Source organism: Herpailurus yagouaroundi, unplaced genomic scaffold (genome assembly GCF_014898765.1).
Source record: "Herpailurus yagouaroundi ecotype Mexico unplaced genomic scaffold, PumYag 189, whole genome shotgun sequence".
In the NCBI taxonomy this organism is placed as follows: Eukaryota; Metazoa; Chordata; class Mammalia; order Carnivora; family Felidae; genus Herpailurus; species Herpailurus yagouaroundi.
In genome coordinates this window covers 2,640,056-2,659,473 of record NW_024412420.1, presented here as the reverse complement: position 1 = coordinate 2,659,473, position 19,418 = coordinate 2,640,056, and the positions used below count along the sequence as shown (strand labels likewise).

At 38.3% G+C, this 19,418-nt stretch overlaps 1 protein-coding gene across 1 annotated transcript in view; it reads left to right on the top strand.

Moving 5' to 3' along the window:
* The window catches only part of DHX40 (DEAH-box helicase 40), a 48,557-nt gene extending 30,102 nt beyond the window's left edge, over positions 1–18,455 (top strand). Inside the window, exons 13-18 of the mRNA XM_040496964.1 lie at positions 8,582–8,696; positions 10,007–10,115; positions 10,828–10,922; positions 14,698–14,767; positions 15,470–15,698; positions 17,149–18,455. Of these exons, the coding sequence (XP_040352898.1) occupies positions 8,582–8,696; positions 10,007–10,115; positions 10,828–10,922; positions 14,698–14,767; positions 15,470–15,698; positions 17,149–17,288 (758 nt within the window). The 3' untranslated portion in view covers positions 17,289–18,455. The remainder of the gene's footprint in view (positions 1–8,581; positions 8,697–10,006; positions 10,116–10,827; positions 10,923–14,697; positions 14,768–15,469; positions 15,699–17,148) is intronic.
* Positions 18,456–19,418: the final 963 nt, after the last annotated feature.

Sequence of the window (19,418 nt, the reverse complement as noted above, 5' to 3'; positions counted from 1 at the left end):
TGCTGACAGCTCGGAGCCTGGAGCCTGCTTCGGGTTCTGTGTTTCCCTCTCTCTCTGTTCCTCCCCTGCACACTTGTTCTCTCTTTCTCTTTCTCTCAAAAACAAATAAAACATTTAAAAAAATTATAAAAAAAAGAAAAAAGAAATTGCTGGGGCACCTGGGTGGCTCAGTTGGTTTAAGTGTCTCTCTCTTTTTTTTTTTTTAATGTTTATTTATTTTTGAGATAGGGACATAGTGCGAGTAGGGGAGGAGCAGAGAGAGGGAGACACAGAATCTGAAGCAGGCTCTGGGCTCTGAGCTGTCAGCACAGAGCCTGATGCGGGGCTCAAACTCATGAACCATGAGATCATGACCTAAGTCGATGTTCGATGTTTAACGGACTGAGCCACCCAGCTGCCCCTAGGCATCCGACTCTTAATCTCAGTTCAGGTCCTGATCTCAGGGTTGTGAATTCAAGCTCTAGGTTTGCTCCATGGAAACAAAAACAAACAAAATTGCCACCCCTTTTCCCAAAATGGCTATACCATTTTAAAATTCCATCAGCAATGATAGTGCAATTTGCACCACATGTCTTCCTCAATGTTTGATGTTGCCACTTTATTTTTTTACATTCTATTATGTATTGGTGATTCTTCCTTATGGTTTAATTTGCATTTTCTTGGTAACTAATATTTTTGAGCACTTAATCATGATTGTTGGCCATTTATCTGTCTTCCTCTGTGAATTATCTGTTAACATCTTTTATCCATGTTTTAAATTTATAAAAAGATTTTGGGATCGCCTGGGTGGCTCAGTCGGTTAAGCATCTGACTTCAGCTCGGGTCATGATATCACAGTTTGTGAGTTCACCATTGGGCTCTGTGCTGATGGTGTGGAGTCTGCTTGGGATGCTTTCTCTCCCCCTCTCTCGCTGCTTCTTCTGTGCTCCCTATCTCCTCAAAATAAATAAATAAATTTAAAAATTATTTTTGGAATCTGAGAGTTTTTAACTTATTCTGGATACAAGTTATTTGGTATGTATGAATTGCACATAGTTTTTCCCACTTGGTGGGTTTTCTGTTTGCTTTCTGAACAGTATGTTTTGATGAGGGAGCTTTTGAATTTTGTTAAAGTTTAATACATCAATTACTATATTTTGGTAGTTATTGCTTTCTGAATGCTAAGAGATCTGGAAAAAAACTGGAAAAGCTTTACAGTTTCTAGCTTTTAACTTTAGTACAGTGATCCATCTGAAATTAAGTTTTATATATGGCATGAGGTAGAGGTCTAGGTTACTTTTTTTCTCTGTGAATATCCACTTATTCTAGCATGTTTACTGAGAAGATTTCTTTCCCCCATTGAACTGCGTTGGCACCTTTGTGGAAAATCTATGGACTGTATATATGTGAGCCTATTTCTGGACTTTATTTTATTCCATTGATTTGTCTGTCCTTATGTCAGTGCCACCTTGTATTGACTACATAGCTTTATGATACATTTTGAAATCAGGTATTATAAGTCTTTTGACACTGTTTCTTTTTTGATACCACTGTGGTTATTCTATATTCCTTGTATTTCTGTATAAACTTTAGAATCAATGTATCAGCTTTTTCAAGAAAAGCGTGTTAGAATTTTGATATGGATTATGTTGAATATTCTTCTGCTTAACATGTCCTTCCTGTGGGGATTATAATATACATCTTTAATCACAGTTTACTCAATGAATATTGCTTCATGTGAATATAGGAAACCTTGCAACAATTTAGTTCCATTTACTCCTCCATGGCGTGTGCAATTGTTGTCATACATATTAAAACATAGGAAGTTTTAAAGGAAATATTGTAATACTGTATTTGGGGTTTGTAATGTACATAAGCAAGAAAGGATGAAAAATTAAGTCTATTCCAGAACTGGATGCAGAAGTCCAGGTATTGGTTTTAAAATTTTTATTTCTAATCTGTCTCAGAAGATTGTTGACTCAAGTTCTTAGCTTTTTAGGTTTTTCAGGTCTTAAATTTTAACTATGTTTGTGTGTTTTTTTTGTTTTGTTTTGTTTTGTTTTGTTTTTAATCAAGTCCTTAAGTTCGTTTTTGGTATCTCAAAGGCCTTTATTTGGGACCTACACTTTAGCAAAACATTATTTGAAAGTGAATTATATTTGTAGGCACTCAAGGAAATGAGAGACTTCCCTTTGTGATCCTAATACTCGGTCTTAGATATCTGTGGACATAAATCTAACTCTTTAGACTATTCAGAGATTATAACCAATAAGAATATGTCTTAGAGTCTGTGCTTTGATTTGGTACGATATTTTTGATTAAGTCTTGCCTTTGTGAAGCGTTTGATGTCGGTCATGTAAATGGATATGAAACATGAATGACCCTGAAAGTACTAAGGTATCTCAGAGATTTATCAGTGTTTCTAAATTCCACAGAATGAAAATGTAGCTATAAAGCAGTGACCTTTTCTATTGTTATGTCAGACACAGGATTGAGGTTTTTTCCCCATAAATACTGACCTAGGCCTCTTTTTTCAAAAATAGGGGCGCCTGGGTGGCTCAGTCAGTTGAGCATGATCTTGCAGTTTGTGGGTTCAAGCCCTACATTGGGCTCCATGCTGGCAGCACAGAGCCCTCTATCTCTGCCTCTACTCCCCGCACATGCACTCTCTCTCTCAAAATAGATAAATTTAACAAATAGATAATACATATACATGAGTTGTTATTGTCAAATATATTTCTATGTTATAGGCCCAACAACACAATTTTTTTTAAGTTTATTTACACAGGGCTCAAACCTATGAAATCGTGAGATCCTGACCTGCACTGAAACCAAAAGTCTGGTGCTTAACCGATGGAGCTACCCAGGTGCCCCCAAACAACACAATTTTATAGATAATGTTTCATGCAATTTCTTTTTAAATCACATAAGGGGATATGATAGAAGAAATAATTATATTCTCTTTTTTACATACCTACATACTTAATCAATGCTCTTTTTCAGTGTCATTCAAATTACTGTCTAGTGTCACTTCCTTTCAGTCTGATTACCTTCCTTTATTATTTCCAGTAAGTCAGGTATTACCACAATGTATTCTTTCAGGTTTTGTTATCTGGGAATGTTTTTATTTTGCCTTCATTTTGAAAGATTGTTTTACTGGATGTAGGATTCTTAGTTGACAGTTTCTTTCAACACTACGAATATATCAACCCACAGTCTTCCAGCATCTATCACTTCTAATGAGAAGTCCTTTGTTAATTTTATTGGCTTTCTCTTGTGTATAATAAGTCATTTTTCTTTAGCTATTCTCAGTATTTTGGCTATTATGTGTTGGTGGATCTTTTTTCTTTTATCCTACTTGGAGTTCGTTACTGTTCCTCAGTGTGTAGATTAATGTTTTTCATCAGATTTTGGAATTTTTCTACCATCATTTCATTAGCTTTTTTTCTGCCTCTTTCTCTTCTTTCCTTCTGACAGTCCATTATACATCATTTCTCTGAGACTGCTCATCTTTCATCATTCTTTTTTTCTCTGTTCTTTGGATTGCATACTCTCTCTTGATGTATATTTTGCTGATTCTTCTGCCAGCCCTCACTGCTATTGAGAGTCAGCTACTCAGCTACTAGTTGGTTGGAGGTTGTCCTTAAGACTTAAGCTAGTGATGTTTTCACCCTTTACTTTTGGATCTGTGTTGTGTGGTCTGGAGACTGTTTTCATAGTTCAGAGAGTTAATGAGTTTCTCCTGTGTTCAGCCATAGACCAGAGGCGCAGATGTTGCCTTTCCTTTTGCTTGTCAGAAGGTAAAACCTTGGGCATCTACATAGTCTTTTAGAATATCAGGACAACTATGGGTTTAGTAGGTTCTCTGATTTTTCTGTTAAGATTTGGCCTATCTGCCTAATTTTTTGTTAGTCTGCCTCAAATGGTAACAGATTAAGCTATTCATCTCCACTGATTGCTTGCTGATTGCTCTGTTGTTTTTGACAGTGTTCTTGGGGCATAAATTGCTCCAAAGTCTAGTCCAGATAAAGTTACCCATCCACCTTGGCAGGGACAAATTATTGCTGGTTTTTAACAGTGCTTATCTCCATCCTCTCCTGGAAAGAAACTCTGTGCTATGGAGCAGGAGCTGGGAGTAGATTGGGAATCTACTATTCACTGGCTGCCCCACCAGGATCCTCTCTATAGAGCAGAAGGTTGAAGTGAGAGGTGGTGGGAACTGTTGCTTCACTTACCACCACTGCCCAGTATACATCTTCTTCAGCACAAAGCTTGGTGAGATGGCCTCTGCAGATATTTACCAGCTGCCAAAAAAACCCCAACAACCCAGAAACCTGGAATAGCTCTAGAAAACTGGGAGTAGTGGGAGCTACCACTCAGCTGTCGTGCTCACTAGGACAGCTTTTCTGCGTTACAGAGCTGTAAGGGAATGCAAAGCTGTGATGCACTGTCATTAGCTGTTCCCCCATTCATTAGCTATTTGCACCTGATCCTCCTTACAGAGTAGGAGCTGGAGGTGAGGAAAAGGGTGCCGCTTTCAGGCTGCTAAGCCCTCTTCCACACACAAAATTATGGGGGGTTGAGTGTAGTTCCTACTCAGATGTGATGCTGCCTACTGTTCTTACTGAATTCCATAGATTCAGTCAATCTCCGAGACCTTGAATGATTGTCTTTGGTAATTTTGACTAGTTTAACAAATGTCTATCTGGAAGAGAGGTTTCACCTAACTCCTCATACTATTCCCCATACATGTATATAGTTAAAAATTCAAACACTACACAAAGTATTAAATGAAAAGTAAGTTCTTCTCTCTTAAACATGTCCTTAGGTCTGATTCCTAGAGGCAACAATTGCTACCAGTTTTTTCTTCATACTTAGATACTATGGCTTATATATAAATATACACCTAATTTTTAAACCTGGATCATGAAGAACTTTAGCTGCTGCAAAATGTAGCTTCAGGTTTTGAGATCGTGACTTGGTGAGATCTTGTTATACCCAAAACGTGTATTGGCTTTCCAGCTGCATTTGTAGTCTTTATAAGTTAAGCAGTACTTTCTGGCTTGGGTCTTTATAGATCATCTAATTTGGTTTACTGTATCCTTACTGGTAAAACTGGGTAGTATTCTCAGATCTAACATTAAACAGAGATTATAAACATCAAAATGATCATACTGTCAACATTTTTAGTAATCTCTCTGTTGCTGTAGTGAACTGTATACAATGTCTCCTAGTATAGGGACTACTTTAGAAGTCAGACAATGGAGTGAGGGCTGTTAAATATTTTCTAGGTTTTTTTTTAAACCACCTAAAGGCATTGCCTTAAAATGGAACAAATTTAAAATAACAACACTGGGTAGGTTCTAAATCTTTCATTTTAACTGTAATATTTTTAGAAATAAAGGGTATTTTATGTGTATGGGACACTCATTGTTTTATTCTTCTGCTTCAGCTCTGAGGACTGTTATTATTATTGATATCCTCTGTGAAATAGTTTTGCTTTCTGATTGATTGCTATATAGAAAAGTATTAAATTATTTTCCCAAATGGAAAGGTTCAGCTGATATAACCTTGTTTTGCTGCTTCACCTTCTTACAGTTCTTCCCTCAGTAATATTTGCCTATTTGCATGAGATAAAACTGATAATAGAATTTCATCTGGGGAAAGATAATAAATTAAAGACAGTGACAAGCCTACTAGAAAATAAAGATGGCTAGTCAAACTTTTGTTTAGTTAGAGGGTAAACTTGCTGCGATTGTAGGAACTGTGTATGATATGGATTGTGACTTTCCTGTACATATCCGGAATTTACTATGGGACTTCTGCGTGTTTTAATTTTAATTAGTCTATTTTGGGGGGAGAGTCAGGGAAAAGGAACAAAAAAATGTTTCTATTCTCTTGACTTTGAGAATAATGAAGGAAAGAGACAGAGACATAGAGAAGGTAGCAATGTGGGATGGACAACCAGGGAAGTGATATGCTCTCTACATTTTTAAAAACGTGAGTGAGCAAGCCACCGCTCTAAACAGCAGGGATCCAACATTAACTACACAGAGTTAATCTTCACAGAATATGAGCTGAGCTTAAAATTTTAATCTACACTAAAATTTGTTGCAGTTATTCTGACATTTTAATAAGAGATAGTAAGCCACCTGTGTAAATTGTGCTAGTAGGTATTACAGCCAAATTGAATGGTCAGCTAGAGGCAGAGAAAGGAAGAACTGAGCCCAGGTAGGAAGTGTCTCTGAAGGTTCATACCCCAGGGGTCCAAGGCAACTGGCACTCTACAATTCTATAGCAGGAAACACAATTCATTGATCCAGGAGCTCCTGTCTGATAGATAGGCTTGTCTCCTAGTGTTGGGAGCCAGGTCAGGGTGATGCTTGAGTCTAGTGCAATTTGACTTTTGTCATAATATCTTTAGGGCAATGGTGATTCAGTGCTTGAAATTAAATGTTTTGGCTTAAAAGTCAATTTCCCTGAGTGGTTCAGGAGATGGGAACTGTATTTTCACCTTGACAGGGCTGTTTGTATGGCCCGTAATCATATTCTCTCTCCTCTTGTTTCTAACTGCTTCCTTTAGTTGTCACCTAGGTAACAAAGGTCGAAGCTACTTAAAGCCTGGGATGAAAGACTTTTTATCTTCATGGGTGTTTTCTTTAATCAGATTCCTTTCCTCCTAAGACCAGGGTCTGCTGCTTTGCAGATTCACTTCATAGTCTATATAAGTACTTCTCTCTAATACCAGGGAACATGGTGCCTATGCTAAATCTAGTTGTGATGGGTTTACTGAAGGAGAACAAACCTCAGTACGATGTGGTACAATGAATGAAGGAGCCCTAGGAAATTTTGAAAAAAAAAAAAAAAAAAAAAGTGGTACTCTGAAAGAAATTTAGCTTGGGCAAAGTGGTATGTAGGGAACTTGGGCAATCAGAGAGTATATCAATCCTGAGTGGGATAGGGTCAATGTCAGTAAGAGATAAATCTCAAAAACAAATGTTGAGCAAAAGAAATCAGACACATGAAGTACATTTATACAAAATTTATACAAAAGCCTTCTGTGGGGTCAGAAGTCAGAACATGGTTTGTGGAAGAGAATAGGTAGTTATTGGAAGGAGAGCAAAAAGAGGGCTTCTGGATGTTAGTAATATTCTGTTTAGTGATTTGGGTATTGGGTACATTGGTATATTATGTTTATTAACATTGAGCTGTACAGTTGTGATCTGGTAGTTTTCTGCATGCATGTTTTACTTCAATATAAAGTTAAAAAAAACAAAAGGCTAGTAGTAGTTCAGTTCTGCTTATATGATGGTCTAATTGCCCATAAATAGGAACTGGATAAATAGGGACTGGTTAAATTGTGTTCCTCAAATGTTCCTTATATCCCTGGGGAGTACAATGAAGCTATTTTGAGAATGAACAATTCTACTTGTACTGACATGAAGCCCATTATTAAATGAAGTTTCAAAACATATAATGGATTTATGTAAAAATAAACCACTGTATTCATTGGCTGGTATACATATAGAAAATAACTTGAACAGGACACCTGGGTGGCTCAGTCGGTTGAGCGTCTAACTTCAGCTCAGGTCATGATCTCAGGGTTCATGAGTTCGAGCCCCACATCGGGCTCTCTGCTGTCAGCCTGTCAGTGCAGAGCCGGCTTTGGATCCTCTGTCCCCTTCTCTCTGCCCGTCTCCCACTTGCACTCTCCCCAAAATCAATAAATATTAAAAAAAAAAAGAAAAAGAAAAAGAAAATATCTTGAAGGACACACATTCATAACAGTGGTTAGCCATGAGGATTGGTTTATGGGTAATGTGACAAAAGTGGGGAATGTTGAACTTTTACATAATTTTTTTACCATGAACATGGGTTACTCTTATGATCAAACTGAACTTAAAAAATAAATGCTAAATACTATTTTAAAGGCAAATGTGTTGAGAGAATTAATGTTACTGTTCTGGTTAAATCTCTGAAGTATGGTTAAAAGAAGGAAAGGAGTGGGGTTCCTGGGTGGCTCAGTCAGTTAAGCGTCTGACCTTTGGTTTCGGCTCAAGTCATGATCTCATGGTTCTTAAGTTCCAGCCCCAAGTCGGGCTCCATGCTGACAATGCAGAGCCTGCTTAAGATCCTCTCCCTCTCTCTCTGCCCCTCCCCCACTCGTGTGTGCACAAATTTGTGTGTGCACGTTCGTGCTCTTTCTCAAAATAAAATAAACAAGAAGAGTGGGTGGCTCAGTCAGTTAAGCATCTGACTTCAACTCAGGTCATGATCTCAAGGCTTGTGGGTTTGAGCCTCGAGTTGGGCTCTGTGCTGACAGCTCAGACTGGAACCTGCTTTGGAGTTTGGTCTCCATCTCTCTCTGCCCCTCCCCCACTCACACTCTCTCTTTTGCAAAAATAAACATTTTTAAAAAATTTTTAAAAAAAGAAGAAAAGAAGTAATGGAAGTAAATAGAGTCCTTCCCCAAGAGTTAATATAGTTCTGTCTTATTCCACTGCAGATGGTGAGGCAGATTCTACTGACCTTGAATAAACAAAATGAATGTAGGCATTTGATGTAAAGTATAACTAAATTGCCTCTCAACTTGTCATTTTAGTTGATCCAGAGTACCAGAAGGAAGCAGAACAAAGACATCGAGAATTGGCAGCTAAAGCTGGAGGATTTAATGACTTTGCAACTTTAGCTGTCATCTTTGAACAGTGCAAATCAAGGTATGTGAAATAGTTTTTGTACTAGAAATTGTCAGGTTAAATTTTTTTAAAATGTTTATTTTTGAGAGAGACAGAGCACGAGCAGGGGAGGGACAGAGAGAGAGAGAGGGAAACAACGTGTCTGAAGCTGACTCTGGGCTCTGAGCTGTCAGCACTGAACCCGACCTGGGGCTCAAACCTAGTAACCGCAGTATCATGACCTGACACAAAGTCGGATGCTCGACTGACTGAGCCGCCCAAGGTGTCCCTAAACTTTTTTTTTAAAGTTTATTAATTTTTTTTTGAGAGAGAGAAAGCAAGCAGGGGAGGGGCAGGGAGAGAGAGAATTGCAAGCAGGCTCTGTCTGTGGTGTCAGGGTAGAGCCCAGTGTGGGGCTGGAACTCATGAACCCTGAGATCATGACCTGGGTCGAAACCAAGAGTCGGAAGCTTAACCGACTGAGCCACCCTGATGCCCCTAGAAAGTGTCAGTTTAAAATATAGCTCCAATATGTATTTACTATGTGACTTTAGACAGTAAGGTTCAGTGGGGATACTGTTGACCTTAAGGCATTTTTGTGAACATTAGTGAGATTTATCTATGTTGGGTGACTATTACTAAGTAGGCATTTATTTTATAATATTAGTTCTCTTCTTTCTTCTCTTCCTAATTCTTTCTTGAAAATGACCTTATAGGGGCGCCTGGGTGGCTAGGTTGCTTAAGCATCCGACTTCAGCTCAGGTCATGATCTCGCGGTTTGTGAGTTCGAGCCCCGGGTTGGGCTCTGTGCCAACAGCTGGGAGCCTGGAGCCTACTTCAGATTCTATGTCTCCCCCTCTCTCTCCCCCTCCCCTGCTCACGCTCTGTGTCTCTCTGTCTCTCGATAATAAATAAACATGAAAAAAAAAAAAAAAAGAAAATGACCTTATAGAATTTTGATTCGCTAGAAGTACCTTAGATGAGAAAATGATTGGATATTTGTTAAACCATATATGTATAAAAAGAAATTAATTTACAAATTATTTTTAATTCACTCAGAGGCATCTACATTAATTTGTTTCCTCAAATTCCTTAAGTGGCTTTCTCAGTAATGGGACAGGTCTCATAAAAGGGCTAACTGATGCTTATTTGTTTTTAGTTTTGTAATAGAAATGAGAATGTTAGACTGCCTTTTTTTTTTTTTTAAGTGAACTCTATGTCCAGTATGGGGTTCCAACTCATGACCCTGAGATTAAGAGTCACATGCTCTACTGACTGAACCCGCCAGGTACACCTGTTAGACTTTCACTTCGAGAGGGTATTTTAAAGATACCAGTATTTTTGTTCTGCAGTGGAGCTCCAGCTTCATGGTGCCAAAAACACTGGATTCATTGGAGATGCTTATTTTCAGCATTTCGTGTTGAAGCTCAACTTCGAGAACTAATCAGGAAGCTTAAACAGGTGATTGCTACAGTGATCTTTTCTTAAGTCAAATTTTGGCAAGATTCTCTGAGTACTGTACCCCAAACTATGCAAATTATGAGGTATTCTGATCTCCGGTTTGTAGGAATAGACCCCATTCCTAACTGTGTGCGTGAGTACCAAGCACTGTTCACTGTTATCCTTTGGGGAAGTTCTTTCCCTGGCCTTGGGTAGTTTCCTCACATTTATATGCTAATTTAGTGCTCAGTTGAACACTGGCAGAGGCCTTCCTGCAGGTCTCTGGAGTTCTGTTTCTATCTGAGTTCTCTTCTCTCCTGAACTCTTGGCCTGTGAACTCTAGCCATCTTGGTCTTCCTGGACTCTCAGCTCTGCCTCTGTAGCTCAGGGTGTTCTTCAGGTTCTGATGGGTTTTTCCTTCCCTGACCCTTCATCTAGAATCTCTCTCAAGGTTGACCGTAACCTGGGGCAGTTGTTGGACTTACTTCACTTATTTCCCATACCTCATTTACTTCTCAGAGATCGCTGTCCTTTATTACTTGATATAAAGTGTTTTGGAAATCATTATTTCATATAAAACATTTTTTGGTTGTTTCAAGCAGAAGTGTAAATCTAATCCCTCTTACTTCATATGGCCAGAAACAGAAGTCTTTAGAAACATGTAGTTTTCAAAATAAAAGATCATTTCATATTATTCTGTGAGATTACCACTGTATATATATTCTTTCTATAGCAAAGTGATTTCCCAAGAGAGACCTTTGAAGGCCCTAAACATGAAGTACTACGGAGATGTCTTTGTGCAGGCTATTTCAAAAATGTAGCTCGAAGGTAAGCAATAATGAGCTTGAGAAATGGATAAAGAATACTACTGTATTTGGCTACAATGTTGAACTATTTAATATTAAAGATTGGTGGTTTATTTAAGCTCCGTGATTATGATGACATCAAGTACAATGACTCTTAATGATTTTCACTTGTGCCGGGGGAACTGCAGTGGCACAGAGTGGGATATTGGAACTCAAGTTTGGTAGGAGGGAATTTGTAGGACAGCTGTCTAGCATGGGATATCGGCACCTAAGTTGAATGACAAGGGTTTTCTTGCAGAGGAATGAGGCTCTGTGTGGAGTATGAAAGACAAACATGTTGAGCATGGCATCCCTGAGGAAAGATAGGGTGGTGTGGAATGTTAGTAATTGAGCAGGATGGAGAAGGCACTCATATGGGATATGTTTGGTGTTGAGTGTTAGAGTCTGAGTGTTAGAGAAGGAGGGCATCTTCTTAGGGAAAGGGGTAACAATGGTGGTGATGGGAGATTCATTATATAGAAAGGAATTAATCACATAATTCAGTATATTAAGGAATGGTGAAGGGAGTTATAAATACTGAACGGGAGAAAATGAGAATAAACCCTGTGGTGTTGGATTGAAATTTCAGGGTTTTATTGTGAACTTATGGTTTTCAAATTAGTTAGATGGATGGATATATACATGTGGGAATGAAAATATATGTTATGGTATATATATGTTATATGTGTTTGTATATGTGTAAATACATACATACAAAAATACCCTAGCTCTCAGATGCACTGGGAGCAGTAACACCGTAATAGCAATAAATATACTCAGTGCCCTTGATCTTGACTTGAAACAGCCATCTGCCACATAAAAGACTCAGAACTGTTTGGAGAAATAGGGGTGGGAAAGTACAAGATGAGCTGAGAACATCTTATTTTGCCAGCAAGCAAGAAGGGATCAATGAAGGTTGAGGCCATGTTAGAAGTACACTGGAGCTAGCTTGAATAGGCTCCAATTGAACAAATATAGGACATATTAAGCATCAGAATAAATAATGATAGTAATGGATTATATAGCCCACTAAATAAAATCTGAAATCATGGGTCTATAGTCATATAAATTACTAAATGAATAAATTAGAAGTTTAATGACAAATGGAATTAGTTGAGCACCTCTCCATAAAATTCTTTTTTTTTTTTTAATTTTTTAATGTTTGTTTATTTTTGAGAGAGAGAGAGAGCAGGGGAGAGGCAGAGAGAGAGAGGGAGACACAGAATCTGAAGCAGGCTCCAGGCTCTGAGCTGTCAGCACAGAGCCCAACATGGGGCTCATTCACGGACGGTGAGATCACAACCTGAGCCAAAGTTGGACACTTAGCAGACTGAGCCACCCAGGCGCCCCTCCACAAAATTCTTAATTACTAAGGGAAAAAGGAAAAAAGTAACTTTTCATGGAGAAGCCTGGCAGATGCTAACCAAATCAAGCCATCAAAGTGAACACCATTAGTAACAAAACAGATTGAAACCATGTTCTTCCTGATAGAATATAATGAAAAACACAGCTTAACTTCTGTGATGTTCCTGGCAAAGATGCATTACCTAAATCTAATCATCGTGAAACAGACAAATTCAAATTGAGGGGTGTACAAAAAATTACTATTCAAAAAGCTGTCAAAGGGCGCCGGGGTGGCTAGGGTCGTAAAGCATCCAACTCTTGATTTTAGCTCAAGTCATGATCCCAGGGTCATTGGATTGAGCACCGAGTTGGGCTTCATGCTGAGCATGGAGCCTGCTTGGGACTTTTTCTCTCTCTCCTTCTGCCCCTCTCCCCGCTCATGAGCTCTCTCTCTCTTTCAAAAAAAATAAATAGGGGCTCAGTTGATTGAGTGCCTGACTGTTGATTTCGGCTCAGGTCATAATCTCACAGTCGTGGGAACAAACCCCAAGTCGGGCTCTGCACTGACAGCACAGAGCCTGTTTGGGATTCTCTATTTGCCCCTTGGCCACGCACATGCTTGCTTTCTCTCTCTCTCTCTCTCTCTCTCAAAATAAATAAACTTAATAAATAAATAGATAGATAGATAGATAGATAGATAGATAGATAACAAAACAACTGTCAAGATCATGAAGGTCAAAGAAAGATTGCCATAATGAGGTAGACTAAGGGGACATGAAACGTAAAGTTAATACTCGATTCTGAATTGGATTCTTTTGCTATAAAAGATTTTATTAGGACATCTTGTTAAAACTTCAGTGGGGTCTGAGGATTAGATGTTAGTGATGGTATTGGTGTTAATTCCCTGGTTTTGATGGTTGTATTATGGTTATTTAAGAGAATGTCCTTGATTATGGGAAATGCACACTCAGATATTTGGGGATGATGGGGCATAAGGTTGGTAACTAATTCAAATGGTTCAAGTAAAAAAGATTTTTTGGGGGTACCTGGGTAGCTCAGTCAATTAAGCATCCCACTCTTGATTTTGGCTTAGGTCATGATCTCATAGTACATAGGATTGAGCTAGGTGTGGAGCCTGCTTGGAATTCTCTCTCTCTCTTTCTCCCTCTCCCTCTCCCTCTCCCTCTCCCTCTCCCTCTCCCTCTTCCCCCCCTTGGTCCTCCCCTGGTTATGGGTACTCTCTCTCTCTCAAAAAAAAAATGTTTTTTTGTACTGTACAAATATATATATATAAATACACGTATATGTATGTGTATATATATATATACACGTATATGTATATATATATACGTATATGTATATACATACATACACACACACATACACTACTTTTCACATATATATTTCACACACATATATGTGTGTATGTATGTATATACATATACATATATGTATATATATATTGCATAGTATATAAATAATTATAATGCAATCTGATCTGGGTTATAATGGGACTGTTTATAAAGTATTATAGGAAATCATCTGTGATGATGGTTGAACTAGGGCTAATATTTTTTTTTTTTTAATTTTTTTCAACGTTTTTTGTTTATTTTTGGGACAGAGAGAGACAGAGCATGAACGGGGGAGGGGCAGAGAGAGAGGGAGACACAGAATTGGAAACAGGCTCCAGGCTCTGAGCCATCAGCCCAGAGCCCGACGCGGGGCTCGAACTCACGGACCGCGAGATTGTGACCTGGCCGAAGTCGGACGCTTAACCGACTGCGCCACCCAGGCGCCCCAAACTAGGGCTAATATTTTGACAAGTTTTTGGAATAACATTTATGTAAGGAACTGTAGAAGAGGATACGAATTTGAAGTTAAGAACATGAATTACAGAAACGATAGGTGCAAAATTCTAATTATCAGATTTTAGAATAGTGAAAATTATCCCTTTAAAAAGAGATCATCACATAAAGATTTAAGTCAGAAGACCTATGTTTGGAACTTGATTTCACCATACATTAACTCTGTGACCTTTGGAAGGCTAGTTGATTTGTTTGAATCTGTTTTGACCTCTTAATAAAAGTAACTTCCTCTCAAAACTCATAGGTTGTTTTGAGGATTTATTACAAAATCATTTTAGAAATGTTAAAGCATAAATATTATCAATATTGTTAACATTAATACTTATTAACAAGAAATGTTTCTACTTAACTGAAATGACTGTTTAAGATGTATCATTATTTAAGATGGCTTGGTAGAGAAGTTATAGTGACAAGTAAGTTTAAACTTCTGTTTATAAAACTCTTTGTGGTAGAACACATTATTATAATTGTACATTGTTAGACTTAGTGCTCTACTTATTTAATTATTTTAGTGTTCTTATCTTTATCATTTGGTTTTTTGGTTTTTAGATCTGTTGGGAGAACATTTTGCACAATGGATGGGCGTGGAAGCCCAGTCCACATTCATCCTTCCTCAGCAGTAAGTGCCTATTATTATTTTTTAAGTGTCTTATTTTTTTTTTTTTTCAACGTTTATTTATTTTTGGGACAGAGAGAGACAGAGCATGAACGGGGGAGGGGCAGAGAGAGAGGGAGACACAGAATCGGAAACAGGCTCCAGGCTCTGAGCCATCAGCCCATCAGCCCAGAGCCTGACGCGGGGCTCGAACTCACGGACCGCGAGATCGTGACCTGGCTGAAGTCGGACGCTTAACCGACTGCACCACCCAGGCGCCCCTTAAGTGTCTTATTTTTTAATAAAGGGAAGACATTTGTAAAGGTATGGGAATAAGTAATACACAAATGTTTTCTACTTTTCACTTTGTGGTTATGTTTAGTCCGTTTTTTTTTTAAGTCCATTTATTTATTTGGGGGGTGGGGGTGGAGAGAGAATCCCAGGCAGGCTCCATGCCTGGTGTGGAGCCCCACCTCACAACATTGAGACCACGACCTGAGCCGAAATCAAGAGTCAGCTGCTTAACTGATAAAGCCACCCAGGCACCCCTAGCATATATCTTTATTACATAAAGCTGTAAAGGCACTGCTTGGCCCATGCCTTCTGTTTGATTGAAAAATACAGGAATTAATTCAGAAGATTTGGGGCTATTAGTATTTGGCTGGTCTAATGTGGAATAAGGCAGGCTACTGAGTTAACCATCCTTAAATAAATTCTTTTGTATAGCTTCATGAACAAGAAACCAAACTCGAATGGATCATTTTTCATGAGGTATTAGTTACCACCAAAGTCTACGCAAGAATTGTGTGTCCAATCCGTTATGAATGGGTGAGAGACTTGTTACCCAAGTTGCATGAATTTAATGCACATGATTTGAGCAGTGTGGCCCGACGTGAAGTGAGAGAAGATGCAAGAAGGAGATGGACAAATAAGGAAAATGTAAAACATCTAAAGGGTGAGTCAGTCATTTGTTCTCGTAACTTAAGTCCAGGGAGCATAAATATCCAAATTCTCATATAATTATGGAAATATTGTATAGAGCTTAGATTCTGGCTCTATCTCCTCAGAAAGCAAAGAGTTGTCATGAGTCTCAGACTTTGATACTTTGACTTCCTTCTTTTCTTCCAGTTAATCATGTTTTCCTTAATCCCTCTGTCCAACAACATTATTAATAAAAACAATATCTGTTGAGCTTTTACCATGTGCTAACAACTTGCATTAATTACCTCATTGAGTTTTCACAATAACCCTATCTATGAGGGAAGTACACATCCCCCCTTTATAGATGACGAAATACTTAGCAGTGTATAATAATTTGCTGAAAAATCCCATAGCTAATAATTTGTGAGTCTGTATTTTGAATCCAAGGAAACTGACGTGATGACCTAAACTCTTAACCATAATGCCATACAGTTTCCCAGTAGTCCACTGCTGTTTTTATTTTGTTTATAAAATTTTGTGACTATTACTTCAGAACATCTTCCCCTCCCCCCCACCCCACCCAGGGGATTTTTCTGTGAAATGTGAGATCCCTAGTTGGGAGGTGTAAACAGTTGTACTGAATGAAGTAGGACAGAAAGTTTAATTCTCAGCTCACATATACAAAAAGCTTTTCAGTAAAGCTTTCTGAGGCTGATTTATGGAGCAAATTTTATGATCCTTTTTTAATGTCATGAAAAATAGATCTGGAAGAGTCTTTAGAAATGTAGTGTTCTATTGCAGTATATAACTGTAGTACATGATTAAATTAGGGTCAGTTGTTCTGGCTCTTTAGGCCTCTATGCATTCATTTATTTATTTTAATTGACTTATTTTTTCTATGCTCTTTTTTTTTTTTTTTTAGTTTATTTATTTTTGAGAGAGAGAATATGAGCAGGGAGGGACAGAGAGAGAAGGAGAGAGAATCCCAAGCAGACTCCATGCTGACATTGTGGGGCTCGATCTCACAAACTTGGTCTTGTGACCTGAACCGAGATCAAGAGTTGGATGCTTAACCAACTGAACCACCCAGGCACTCCTCCATGCTAGTTTTTTTTGTTTTTTTTTTTTAATTTTATTTATTTTGAAAGAGAGAACGAGAGTGGGGGAGGGGTAGAAAGAAAAGGGAGAGAATCCCAAGCAGGCCCCACACCACCAGCTCAGAGCCCAGTCCAGGGCTCTAACTCACAAAATGTGAGATCATGACCTGAGCTGAATTTGGAAATTCAACCCATTGAGCCACCCAGGTGCTGGCATGCTCTTTATCTTTTAACCATAGGCTACATTGTTTTCTTTTGAAAGGGCAAATTTTAGTTTTCTTTTTTTCCTCCTTAGCATTGGAAAATCAGGGCATCTCCTTCTCTTAACATTTCTAGTACTGAGTTTCACAACTAAAGTTTAACTGGATTAATTTATAATGTTTTCAGATGGAATCTCAAAAGAAGTCCTAAAGAAAATGCAAAGAAGAAATGATGATAAGTCCATATCAGATGCACGTGCTCGTTTCCTTGAGCGAAAGCAGCAGAGGTCCCAGGATCACAGTGACACACGGAAGGAAACAGGCTAAGCAGTGAATCCTCCAATTCAGGAAGTAGGAAAAGCAGCCAGGAAATGTGCTTCTACTTTGACATTTATATTAAATAGCACTACCAAGAGGAAGGGGTCAGCAGCTGTTATTAGCATATGAGCTAAAAGCAAATCAAAGTTCACCAATACCAATAAATGGAATTTTCAAAGAAAAGATTGAGTTGCCATGGTCCTAGGCAATGATCTACGAAACCAATGAAAGACAATACATGTGATATTTTCCTCACTTCAATTTTGCTGGCCTTAACTGGTATCAAATGCTGTCACTGAGGTATTTTCAAAGAACATTGAATTGTATTTAATCAGCGTGTATTCCATTTGCATTTGAAGCATTAAAAATTATTTTCCTTAAATCTCTTTAAAGCCTTCTTGTTGCTATTAGAATAGTATTATATCAGGTTATCAGGTATGTGACCATTTCCTTCAGAAGGCTAAACATAAGAGGTTTTTACTCAGCAATACTTAGATGTCTGATTGTTTAATTGCTACAGAGCTTTATAGATATTTAGAGAAAAGACTTAATCAACTAGTAAATAAGAAAATTGCCTATGGCAAGATTCTTTGTTGAATTATTATTAATCCTTAAATTGATTTTTCTGGGATTATACAAATTCCTTTTTATATAAAAATATATTGTTTAAAACAGTAGCTATAGCCATTAACCAAAGGACAGATGATATATGTATTTTTTTTGTTTTGTTTTTGTTTTTGTTTTTTAGCTGTCCCTACATACTTGTATCAGCACCACGTATGTAGGCATGACAGTTGCAAACAGCCCCTCCACCTGGCCTAGTCTTTTGCCTCCAGCTGCTTGGGTATGACCACTTAAACATCTGTTATGCTGATCTTGAGATGGGATTTTTTTCAAAGCAGCCAACACCAGATCACCAGTGTTTCAAATTGGAACCTTGAGGCTAGTTATGTCACACTCAGGCCACAGTCAGCACTGCCCCTCTGTTGTTTACTGCCTTGTATTCTAGTTATTTGTGTATTTGTCTCCCCCACTAGATTATACGCTCCTTGTGGGCAGGGACTATGTCTTTTTCATATCTGTATCTTTCATGGCACCTAGCACAGTGCTTTGCACATAGTAGTCTCTCAATGTTTGTTAAATAAAGCTATTAGTGTCATTAAAATTCAAAAGGCAGTATAATGTGTGTTTTTAGATATTTTTTGTAAAAATTAAGAATCTAAATTTTTTATAGGTAACTATTTTGCAGTTATTTCCTTTGGTGTCTAAACAGTTTTCTGTTCAATTCTAGAAACTTGAGCCTTTATTGAAAAATCACATAAGGACCCAAATCTCTGTGTTCTTTTTTTTTTTTTTTAATGTTTATTTACTTTTGAGAGAGAGACAGAGACAGGGACAGAGACAGAGCACAGCAGGGAGGGGCAGAGAGAGGGAGAGACAAAGAATCCCAAGCAGGCTCCAGGCTGTGAGCTGTCAGCACAGAGCCTGATGTGGGGCTCAAACTCATGAACCGTGAGATCATGACTGAGCTGAAGTCAGATGCTTAACTGACTGAGCCACTCAGGCACCCCTCTCTGTATTTGTTCTTAAAGTAAGGTTAGCGATGATGGTTCCTCTAACATTCCCTGTGTGGTTAATTCGTTCATTGTAATCTCCAGTGCTGTTGACACTGTCAGTACATTAGTCTTACCAGTTTCTCTTCTCAGGTATATTTATCAATGTATTTTCTTTTTTCTTTTTTTTAATATTTAAAAAAATATTTATTTCTTTATTAGAGAAAGAGACAGAGAGACAGAGAGAGAGTGTGTGTGAGCCAGGGAGGCACAGAGAGAGAGGGAGACAAAGAATCCAAAGCAGGCTCCAGGCTCTGAGCTGTCAGCACAGAGCCCGACGCAGGACTCAAACCCATGAGCCATGAGATCATGACCTGAGCCGAAGTCAGATGCTCTATCAACTGAGCCACCCTAGCTCTCCTCAGTGTATTTTCTTAAATGTGGGGGTATATGTGGATTCTTAGCATGAAAGCTCTTTCATTTTAATAAATGTTACGCACACATTCTAAATCTATAGTCCATACTCACATTTCATCAGTTGTCCCAATAATGTCCTTTATAAATTTTCCCCAAGTTCAGGATCCCA